General features: G+C 33.3%; 3 protein-coding genes across 3 annotated transcripts; 1 reads left to right on the top strand and 2 right to left on the bottom strand.

Annotated features, from left to right (window-relative positions):
- The first annotated feature begins 1,390 nt into the window (after positions 1-1,390).
- Positions 1,391-3,054, top strand: LOC21400847 (neurofilament medium polypeptide). The gene is made up of 2 exons (XM_010110329.1): positions 1,391-1,538; positions 1,811-3,054. The coding sequence occupies exons 1-2, from the start codon at positions 1,391-1,393 to the stop codon at positions 3,052-3,054; spliced, it is 1,392 nt and encodes a 463-aa protein (XP_010108631.1).
- A 483-nt stretch (positions 3,055-3,537) lies between these two features.
- LOC21400848 (self-incompatibility protein S1) lies at positions 3,538-3,945 on the bottom strand. The gene has a single exon (XM_010110330.1). It carries the CDS (start codon positions 3,943-3,945, stop codon positions 3,538-3,540), a length of 408 nt encoding a protein of 135 aa, XP_010108632.1.
- A 6,848-nt stretch (positions 3,946-10,793) lies between these two features.
- Positions 10,794-12,360, bottom strand: LOC21400849. The gene has a single exon (XM_010110331.2). The coding sequence runs from the start codon at positions 12,119-12,121 to the stop codon at positions 11,003-11,005; it is 1,119 nt and encodes a 372-aa protein (XP_010108633.1). The 5' UTR covers positions 12,122-12,360; the 3' UTR covers positions 10,794-11,002.
- Positions 12,361-12,370: the final 10 nt, after the last annotated feature.

Here is a 12,370-nt window from a genome sequence, read left to right on the forward strand (position 1 = left end):
GAGAAAGAGAGAGAGAGAGAGAGAGAGAGAATTGTTGAATAACTTGACAAATTTACTTGTCTTGTGAAGAGCGAGTTATTAAAAAAAAAGGATAGCAAGTTAATAATTTATGGGGGAAGATACACAAAAGAGATTTCACATTTTTTTCAAATGAGGTCCAAAAAGCTGATGTTTATGCAAATAATCTTAAGTGAAAATTACACAACATAACATATTTTGAAGGTGTGAGTTAAAAATTAGCGGTTTTACGCAGTGTTGTAAGAATATATCAAAATTATTTAAATCAAATAAAATAGTCTGTCAATTTGGCCATTGTTTTTACTTGTTCATTGGATAGGAAATATCATTGAGCATATTAAATAAGATGATTTCCTTTTATTTTGTTTTCCGAATTCCTTTTATGTATAAAAAAGTCGTGCTCATCTCTATAAGATTTTCTTTTTTTTTTTCCATAAATTGCTTTAGCATCTGGTTGAGATGATTACAATAATAAATATGTAACTATAGTAATTATTCATACAACAATCATGTTCTAATCACTGAGATTTTGGATGACGAATGTCATGCTCGTGAAAGTAGATTCGCCTACGTTTAAATAAGTTGATTTCCTTTTATTTTGTTTTCCGAATTCCTTTTATGTATAAATAAGTCGTGCTCATCTCTATAAGATTTTTTTTTTTCTCCATAAATTGCTTTAGCATCTGGTTGAGATGATTACAATAATAAATATGTAACTATAGTAATTATTCATACAACAATCATGTTCTAATCACTGAGATTTTGGATGACGAATGTCATGCTCGTGAAAGTAGATTCGCCTACGTTTCAACATCCTTCTTCGATTTGGGGGATATTTTTAATAAATTTAGGGAGTAATTCACAAAACTTAAAAGCTTAAATGGCAACTTTCCAATTTACTAACAATTTTCGGGGCAAAAGTAAAAAATCCAAAAAAAAAAAAAATCATAAGGCACTGAAAAGGCAAATGTTTTCAGCATGTTGTTACACGTTTATGGAATCAATTATCATTGAACTACACGTTTAAGTATCAAACATAGCCTTTTGCATCCCGCCAAGGCAAAACATATATAGTAGGAAGAATATTGTAGTAATCCAATTTTAAGTACTTTCAATCAGCTTTTTCTGTTTTTCTTTTCTTTTTTTGGCAAAAAAAAAAAAAAAAAGAAAAAAGAAGAAGAAGTGATGTTTCAATAGTCATATAACAAGCAACGAATATGTGCTTTGCTCAAATGTCAAAAACAATTTAAAAAATTTTTGTAGTCTTATATTTGCCCATTTATGTATTTGCCTTGTCTACTTGATACCCATTTCTAACTTGTCTTGATTTTCTTTTTACCAAATAAAATTTTCCATTAAAGAGAAATCATCAATGGAGCTAGAATTAGGACTCAAAATCACCAAAACTAGGGATGATCTCACTTCCACCACCAAGTTTCGAATGGCCAAAGACTCGTCAGGTCCTATTTTCATGTCTAGAGAAACTGAAAGCAAGTTCATCCTCACCGCCCATCTCAAAGGTCAGTTTATTTTTATTATAATTTTTTAAAAATAAAAAAAAAAGTGTTATCACGTTGCATTTGTATAATAGCATAATAACTAAAAACTTGTAGAGTGGTATATTATACCATCATTCTAAATACTATATATGCCGTACAATTTGTTATATGGTACACGTTATATAGTACGTTACAATAAAGTAGTAAGTTGTATATTGTTGTTTAATATTTCTCAAACTAAACTTTGGTGGGAAATAATGAATTAGAAGTGAATTCAAAAAAAAAAAATGCAGGTTTTGGGAGAGAGCATATTCGGATCAAGATAAATGAAGATGGGACAGAGATTGCTATTACTTGGGAGAAGCCAGTTCAGGAGATGGTGATGTCAGGGTGGATGATGCACAAGAAGGAGGTGGAGTTGAAGGGATTCATTAGGGTCTTTCGGATACCGGCCGGCGTTGTTTTGGATCCGATTACGGCCAACTTTAACGAGCAAGAATCGGTTTTGACAATCTTAATGCCGAAATCGGTGAAAGGAATTCGAGGGGTTGGGATTGAGGAAGTGAAAGAAGAAGAAGAAGAAGAAGAAGAGGTTGCTGCTTCAGAGAGAAATGATGAGATTGGTAGTACAAATGAGGTTCCTAAAAGTGTTGGGAAAGTGGAGGAAAGTGGTCAAATACTGCAAAAGAAGGAGGGTGATAAAGAGAAGTCCGAGAAAGAAACTTCAGCTCACAAGCAGGCTAAAGAAAAGGAGATTGTTAATGGAGACAAAGTTAAAGAACAAAAGATCAAAACTAGGCATGAAAATCGCGGGTCTCCAGGAGAGTCTTCTAAGAAAGGAGCACCAAATAAAGGTGAAGAAGAGCCAAAGAATATTGCAAACAAGGAAGGATCTGATTCAATTGATAAAGAGAAAGTTGATGAAGAGAAATTGAAAAGAACACAAGAAGTCACTAATAAGCCGCCTCAAGAAGAGAAAGTAAGTACAGCTCAAAAGGAAGAAGTTGATCAAACAACAAAACAGACATATAATATGGAAGCTTCTACTAAACCAGAGCGAAAAGAGGCTGAAATGAAGGTGCAGATTAAGAGTCAGGAAATTCGAGAAGAAGATAATAATGCTTTTGGAACGTTGGAGAGAAGTGACACTAAAGAAGGGATTATGGAATTAGAAGGCGAAGTCTTGAAAGAATTGGAAGCAATAGCATGGTCGAAAAAATCGCAGCCTGGAAAGGAAGATCATCATGAATACGAAGAAGCTCGCGACGGAGAAGAGAATCCTGAAAAGGAAGATGAAGTTCAAGAGGAAGAACCAAAAGAAGATCCTGATGAAGAAAAGGAAGAAAATGAGCACAATTCTCCTCATGTGGAAGAAAAGAATGATACAACTGGAGAAGTGTCTCAAGGGAAGAACAAGCCTTCTTCAAGAAAGATCAAGCTTTGTACTCCTTGTGTCATTGCAGGTTCTGCTATCATTGCGTCTCTTGTAGTGTTTGCAATCCATTGGATTAGATCCAAAAAGAAAGAGGTTCGTTGAGCTTTACCAGTTTTTTTTTTTTTTTTTCTTTTTTCGTTTTTTTTAATTATTTTTAATTATTTTTGTAATCTGTCATTATTGATCATTTGATTGTGAGATTGTCAATTTAGTGCCAAGACCACTACGAGGAAATGACTCCCTAAATTTATGTCATCTGGAGAAAAAATTTTAAAGGCTTTTGGAATTGTTTTATCTGGTTTTCTTCTTTCTTCACATTTTGTTATTTCGAGTAGACCATTACTTGATTAATCACATGATTATTCTCCTCAAAACTATATATCCAAAGCCAGATTGTTTATCATGTGAATGCTAACATCTTTTATTAAGAATTTGAGGCACTAATTATTTAGTATTGAGAGCAATAAAATTATTAAAATAAAAAAGTACTTATTGAGAAATATATATCGAAATAACAATTATAATAACTAGTATAATGTTTGTTAAATAAAAAACAATAATAACTAGTCATATGTTGCATCAAACTTATTGAATGGGCCAGTGGTAGAAATATTCCAAAAGCCCAGTTTCTCCATTGAGCCCATATATGCCTTCCACAGAGATGAGCCATTCACACCGAGTTTCACATCTAACTCGGTCCCTCCCAAAAGAGTAAGCATCAAACTGGTAATTCCCCACACTTTCCCACCCCAAAACGCAGTAAAACAGTGTCGTTCCCCCAGCGTTGACCCCAAACTCCCAGCTAAATGCATCGTCGTATGGGACTGTTCTCAGGCCCAGATCGTCGTCTTTGGACTGGCAATGCACTGTCATGTTCTTCCCACTTCCCAACCTGTTCTTGATGCTTGCTTCTACTTTGCCTGAAACGACAACAAGTGGACCCCACAAGCTCATCATCATCATCATCATTACAAGGAGAATCACAGCTTCCATTTTCATGATCTCTTCTTTTCCTTTTTCCTAATTCTTATCTTTCCTTCTCTAGATATGTGCTTATTCTTTTGGTGATGTATAAGAGAAGAATGTCACATGAAAAAAATTATATGGCTAGGTACTTATATATAATGTGACTAGTAATTCAGCAGTATATTAGAATATGCCTACATTTGTAAGGCTTTACACTTCAAGAAAAGTTTGTGAAATAATCAACCGTTGAGTCATATTGCGTCTGTCTGATATCCACATATAATATCTATCATGACGCGGTGGTCTCATATTAAGATTTTATTTATTTTTTATTATACATATTAGTTCCTATTGTTTTTTTAATGTATTCCGTCAAAGTAATTTGATGGATGAAAGTGTGGAGATTAATAGATAATTACCTAGTATTCTCCGAGAACCTTTGCATAAACATTGCTGAGCTGCGAGGCAGGAGCTTCTTGGAGTTTCCCCGATAGATAAGCATTGCCATTTTTCTTTGGAACTTCTGAATCATTGGATTTACTTTTTCGGCATGTTCGAAGAATCAAATAGAAATTATAAACCAGATTATTAAGTTACTATATTATTTTGACTATCAAAAAAACATATTATACTAAAGAATAGAGCTTGATCTTTGTGTCATGTCCAAATAGGTATTCATTTAACTTGCAATGATACAAACATTTACAAAACTTTTAAAGCCGTGGCGATTATTTCCTAGCATTTTGAACCTTACTCTCTTCTGCTTCATAAAATATTTCTTCTCGTGACCAACGTCATCAAAGTTGACAAGATAAAGACAAACTTGATTGCATTTTCATCTCCATGAAAATTGTGAGTTTTTTATGACCGCCACTTTTTTTCCCCTTCTTTTCTTTAAAAAAAAAATAATAAAATTATCGTACAATAACTAAGCAGAAAAGTTACACAACAGATAGCCAAAACACCAAGAAATAGTCTCAGAACTTCTAAACGAGAAGAACCAAAAGAATAATATCCTCAAGAAATGCAGCCTCCTTCCCGTGGAGAGTGCATTCTCTAAATTAGCTTCCCCATTGTTGAGAGTCAAATTACCCTTCATCTGCATAGCAATGGCATGAAGTATCACACAATAATATTTCAAGAATAAAAATGGTATGTTCCACTACAATAATATTTCTCGTACTCACTTCAAATCAGAGAAGTATCATTTTTAGAGAATTCCAGTCTAATCCAATAATGTTAAATCATACTCTTTCTATCATTCTTTTTGTCACTTTTCTACATTCGTTGATAAAAAGTAATTTATATGGTAAAAAATCTTTATTTATGTGGAAAAAAATCTTTTTATCAATCGTAAAAAGAAAATTTACGTGAAAAAATCTGTTACGTCACAAATGAAATATTTACACTTTAAACTGCTACTTACTTCAAATAATTTTAAAATCTACTATTTATTTAATTTAATTTTATAAATTTACCATTTACTACATTCTCCATTCAATCTTTTTTATTTTTCTTTTTGGGATGTTTTCGCAATATCAGAATAGAAATTCTATTAACTTAGGCCCTTCTTGTTTCTCTTTTTATTTTTTTTATTATTATTTTTTTTTGTTTTTTGTTTTTGTTTTTTGTTTTTTTTTTTTGTTTTTTTTTTGTTTTTTTTTTTTTTTTGCATTTTCGAATAGAAAGTCTCTGTTGACTGTAACTTAAATTTAGGACTCTCTTTCTAAAAAAAAAAAAAAAAGTTAGGACTCTTATAGTTCCTAACAACAGCCTCTTCCATCTTAAGGGTAGGCATGTAAAATGTTAAATGGTCACCCCAAGTCATTTTATATTAATGCCACCAAACTAAATTATTTGTTCAAACTTTGAGGATAAGACAATGACGGATTGCCCAAAAGGTTCCCTATGACCTGCAATCCTAATAACAAAAGTTAGTGGGTGTTAATTGCTTTTCAAAAAATAAAATTAAAAACTAAAGTTGAAGGAAGATGGCTAATTGGTTGAAGCATACTTGTTTTTGACCTATAACTTTCTATCAAAAGTAGAGAATGAATTAATGGCTAAGGAGATGTAATCCAACGTTTATTATAAGGAAGAATTTCCTTTCCAAATTATTGAAGCCGATCATACCACCTTAGACTAGACACATTTGTAAAACTGTGATATAGAAAGTGGACCCTCACATGAACTAAGATGGAGCACATCACTCAAGAAATGACAATTTTGGCCCTGTTTATTTCCGTTTTCATTTTCATTTTTCACATTATTCGAGACTAAAAAATGAAAACGGAAACATAAAATGCGTTTGGCCTAAAAATTTTTTAAAAACGAAAACAAAATCGTTTGTCTTTTGTGAAAAATTGAAAACGAAAAAAATGTGTTTTCATTTTCTCGTTTTCGTTTTCTGAAAACGGACTTCATTTTCTTTTTTCATTTTCTTCTCTCTCTTTTCTGAAACCGTTTTTGTCTTATATAATGATGTTTATTTAATAATATTATTTATTTAATATATTATTATTTAATATATTTAATAATATTATTTATTTAATATATTATTATTTTAAATATTATTATTTTAAATATTATTACATGTTTTTAAAAATTAAACCATCAAACGCAATTTCAGTTTTTTTTAGAACCAATTCCAAACACATCCTTTATGTTTTGATCTGCTTATAGAAGAAAATGTTCTCTTTTGGCAAATAAAGTACCAATTATATGTTTTACAGAAATCAAAAGATATTGGCCCTAACTCAACTTAGCAAAATCAGCTTGCTAGAGGAGGATTGTCCTCACCTTATTAAGTAGATCATGTCAATATCCTCAGCCAATGTCCCCCTCAAGCACAACGTGAACCATGTCAAACCGCTGTGAATAAGTCGATATTGAGGGACCCAACATTGCAAAACTAGATATGCTCTGATACCATTTTACAGAAATTAAATGATATTGGGTCTAACTCAACCTAACAAAATCGGCTTGCTAGAGGATGATTACCCTCACCTTATTAAGTGGATCATGTCAATATTTTTAGTTAATGTGGGGATTCTAATAATATGCAATAATACCCTTTCCAAATTCAATGTTAAACAATCCTTTTTGGTACACGTGTGGTGGAGATTAATTAGGGAAGGATAATCCTTTAAACAATCCTTTTCCATATTTTTAAAGGATTATGGAAGGATAATCTTCTTCGGTAGCTGCTAAGTCGATCGGCTGATCTTCTTCAGAGTAATATATGTGTATAAGAGATTCCTCCTACGTGCTCAATTAAACAAGCTAAAGATGTGTTCAAGCAATAAATAAATAAATGGAAATGACAAAAAAAAAAGGTAAAAATAAAAATAGGAAAAGTAGTGTATGGTTCGTTAGATGATTGTGTGACAAGAAATACTTAATTAAACTGATGATATAAAATAAGGATAATAAGAAAAACATTTCCTGCGTTTTGTCAAAATGCTCCGTGAATGTGATACTATATATTTTCAAGAATATTGCACCTATTTCTTACATTTCACAAATATGTTATAATTTCCCCCGCTGTGTAACTATGTTATACAAATTGTATTAAAATACTCCCCTCGGAGAGATAACAAATTGTATTGAAAAGATCCCTCTTAGGGAGTTTTTTAACATAATTTGTAAAAATATAGAATGGAATGCAACATTTCGATGAAAGACGAGTGAGGTTTTTATATTTATCTTTTTAGAATATATCAGTATTAAATGGAACGCTTTCGAAGTCAATTAAGAAAACCGAGATTCTTATTATATTTTATCAGTTGCGAAAAGACATTTTCATATTAGTTCTTAACTTACACTAAATTAATTTCGTTTTAAGCCAACAAAAATGTAAATAGAGCTAAAAACTTCCCATCATTGTCTCACTGAGATCTGTTGGAAAAGGTGTTTCTGTGGAGGAAAAAAGAGTGAAAAAAATATTAGTAGATTTTTATAATAGGACTTAAAAAAATAAATTATAAGTAAGTTTCTGTTTTTGAGCCGGCAAATTGATATTAAAATTTATTTATTATACATATTTTTTTATTTTAATATAATTTTTTTAATTAAATTTAACAGTAAAAAATGTTCACGACCTATATGAGAATTTGCTGAAACATTAAGGGAAATAAAGAAAGGAAAAAAAAAATTATATATGGAAAGTCAAAATGTTTGGGATGCCGCTGCAATGGTTTGGAAATGATGATTATTGTCTTGAAGTGAAGCATGCTTTCAGTTGAGTTTTTGTTGTCATTTCTTTTGACTAAGGCTTACAGAATTTCTACATCTATTAAAATAAAACAACATACAATACTCCTCAGTTTGGTTCTTGAGTTTAAGTTAATAATTTTGATTTTAAATTTAAATTTTGTGAGATAATCTATTAGTGGAAACTTTTTTATTCAAAATTTTTTTTAAGATAACAGAATCATAATTATGAATTTAAGTTAGTAAACTAAACGTACCTAAATTTTAAACATTGGTTGATCCAATTAGTTTTTAACATCGCTCAAACACAAAATCGACGTCTATAGAGAAACATCTATACTATTTTGCATAGTAATGTGCTGAAATTGTACCTCAGAATTCCTTGCATCTATAGTTTATATTGTTAGATTTTAGGCGTGCATATATACATATATAATAATAATTATATATTATATGCTATCATATTAAATTAAGCCTATTTAAAGTGATCAAATAAGGTTTTAGGTAATTTGGGCTTTAATGCATCTAATAAGTGTGGACCTAATATGTGTAGAGACCAAATTGTTATTTCTTATTTTATGATGGTTCAAATTAGAAATAATGAAAAGTTGACTTCTATATAAATGGTTGTGGTCCCCAAATTATATGTATGAAACTTTTTAGACATCCCATCATTAAAAAAGTGAGAATTCCTTCTCAAGGCATTCATACTGAATAATTTGGAAGATCAAGAACCAAAAGATTGATAAAAAATCACAAGATTCAAGAAACAATCTGTTCTTATGGATTCAGGTACGCTTCCGCTTAAGTATTTTCTTCTTAATGATTTAACATGGTAGATCTTAGTGTGATTAAGGATTTCATAAATAAAGAATTAATTTCCATCAGAATTCCTTGCATCTATAGTTTATATCACTCTCACCAACATCCAATTGTAATGTCAACTTAACTCTCCCAATTCAATTGTTACATTCCTTGATTGATATCATAACTCTTTTTGGTCATAGAATAGAACTATGGTGCTACGTAAGGTCCATTCCAATTTAACAATTAAGGACCGAGCAGTACTTGTACTGTATCTGTAGTGTATAATTCACAATTATTTGATCCAAAATATGGGCAAATTGATAAGAATTGCCCTCCCATGTCTTTTGCGATAGTAACCACAGCTGAAACCGTGTATACATGAGGAAATTTCAAAATACAAGTGAAACAAAATGCAAGTAAATGGTAAGTGATTAAGAACACATTTTCATGGTCAAGAAGTTGGAGAGTTGAATTGAGCAATTATATATATATATATATATATATATGTATGTATACATATGTATCCGGTTACTAGAACACTGAATACAAATTCAATCCTCGTTGCATCATCTTCGAATAAGTTTATGGACCTCAATTAGGAGGATAAGTCATGGTTAAACTTGTTGAGAAAAGTGCGTGTGTGTTGTCCCATGTAGATGAAAATATAAAATGATTTATATATATGAAATGATCTAAGACTTAATAAATTAATCTTTTAGGTCAAATTAAGCTCTTAAAAATGTTGGACCAATTACACGTAGCGTGTCCACCCCATGAAATAAAAGAATTAACTGTTCTCCAAGGCATAAATTAGGGGGCTTTTGTATGACAAAATCTTTTTTATGCTAGTCCGTGGGCTACCCTATTTTCTGTATCAAAATTAATTAATAAACAAGTTGACAAAATCTAATACAAATACCATGGTCCGTCTAGAATGCTTCGAGAGAAGATGCAGCATTTTAGTTTTGATCAAAATGACATTAAAATCAACAAAAGAGGCTTTATATGGAAATGAATTTCAAGAGTCAATCACAAACCCCTTCATTTCAGTAGCAAAAAATAAAAAAAATAAAAACCTTCATTCATGTGAATGTGACGCTTGACCACATGGATGGTTACTTTGAAAGATGAAATTCGGGAATGGCTTCTTTGCGGTCAAAATGAGCAAAGTCCACGCAGCAATAAGCCAACTGAACTGCAGAAAAATTCCTTGAATCTAATAGAGTGAGGACAAAATTTCATAGCTGTCCTCTTCCACGTGGAACAAATGGATTCCGGATACGACACTTCTTGGCTGACGACACTTCTTGGCTGAATGTAAATAAGCTGCTTTTATGCAATGTTTATACTTTACTTTTATGCAACGTTAATACTTTACTTTTGAAACTTTTATGACATACAAATTATATTGGTACTTAATTAGGCCAGTATGTTTGTTAAAAATCTTGCTAAATGGTAATAGATAATCCAAATTGTTTCCAAACTTTCCAATTGGGAGTATACAATCTTAAGCTATGTGACTCTTGTGAATCAAAAGAGTTAAAAGATGTACCAATTTGTATTGAGAAACTCTTCATTTTGTCTATTATGACACAACATTTCTCAGCTAATATATAGAGATTCACAATCAGACATTATGCCATGTGGGCAAGGAGGATACTATATGGCCATTCACATAAAAATCAGATAAATCATGAAGACAGCACAATGCCCAGATGTTTTGATTCATTATACAACAAAAACATCAAAGCCAAGAATACAAAAAAAAAAAAAAAAAAAAAAAAAAAAAAGGGAAAAAAAAAAAAAAAACAGAGCATATATCCATCTCTAAATCTCTTTACACAATATATGGTGAATAAATACAACAACAGAGCATATATCCATCTCTAAATCTCTTTACACAATATATGGTGAATAAATACAAAGAAACTTGTCTTTCTTACACTCTTTTTCATTCCTCGTTATTCATTCCTTGATTGGCAACCTCTTTCTGTTCTTGTTTCCTTTTCCATGATCCTCCTGACATTGTCAAACATTGACAACAAATCCATATTATCAATTCCCACTACTCTGAATAATTTGCTCTTCCCAAAGAGTCGAGCCCTTCTGTTCTGCTTCTCACAATCCTATGGAAAACATCTCTAACTTGTCTCTCCAAAGGGTCCAAACCATACCTTAATGCCTCAACAATGATGGAGAGCTCTTGAACTCTCTGTCTGACCTCCTTCTCCTTCTCCTCCGAAATCGGAAACGAAACCGAATCGCACAATTCGCTCATAACCCGCGAGCATTTCTCGATCTCGTGAATCTCCTTCAAAAGCCCGCAGGAGTTTCTCCGGTCCCTCCTTTTGGACTCCTCCATGATCTTCTCGTGCAGCGCCATCATCGGCCCGGCCCACGGAAGCTGCCGGGGGACCGAGAAGTGGACCTGCAGGCCGCGGTCCTGGCACGGGATGGCCGCCACCAACGCCCACATTGCAAAAAGCAAGACGGAATTAGCAGCGTAGACCGCGACAGCAAGGCCACTCGTTGCCACTACCTCGTTGGCCCGAGGCGCGGCCACGTTGGTGGCGATCGCCTGCAGCTGCCGCGCCGCGGACCACGACCGCGACACGCTCCACGAAAGCGACCGAAAATGCCCCAAATTCCGGGCATTACTGTTCGGGTTCCGCCCGAAGGAGCGATTGCGGTGCGAGGTCACCGCGGCGGCGGAATCCTTATCGTCAAGCATTCCGATCGCCAAATCGATAAGCGCCTTCTTCGCCCTCCTGAATTGGCCTTCCCCGAGGCTCCGTTGATTCCCGAGAGCGACATGAACAATCTCAAGAAGCTTCTGCCATTGCCGGATCTGCTCAATTCCGTCTCTAATGGCGTTACAAACATCCAAACCCTTTACGCTCCGCTCGAAATAATCCGAAACCATCCGATCCAAGGGAGCCCTAAAAACCATGGACCTGTGATTGAAGAGAATTGAGCGGAAATCGTCCTGGCAGGAGAGGAAGGCGTCGAGAAGCTTCTGAATCCACGGAACCGACAAAAGGTCGTCGGAACACAAATCGAGAAAGCGGTCGGCGAGGTTCCGATGAAAAGACTCCAACTCGGCTTCCAAGGAATCGGCGTGGCCATCCATCGGACGCCCGAAGTGAGAAAATCCCGTCGCGGAATAGTCCGTCGTCGCGGGCATTTTTTTTTTTATTTTTTTATTTTACATTTAACGGAAACAATTACGGAAGAAAATTTGGATTTTGGACAACTCAAAAGGAATCAATGAATGAATGTTGAGACTTGAAAGGAATGGATTTTTTTTTTAATTTAATTTTTTGTTTTTTGGGGTGTTTGGGGGAAACCCTAATGGAGGGAGAGAGATTTATATTGGGGGAGAATTACGCCGCGTTTGTTTTTTTGGTTTTTTTTTTTTTTTTTTTTTTTTAAC

Source organism: Morus notabilis, unplaced genomic scaffold (genome assembly GCF_000414095.1).
Source record: "Morus notabilis unplaced genomic scaffold, ASM41409v2 Scaffold511, whole genome shotgun sequence".
In the NCBI taxonomy this organism is placed as follows: Eukaryota; Viridiplantae; Streptophyta; class Magnoliopsida; order Rosales; family Moraceae; genus Morus; species Morus notabilis.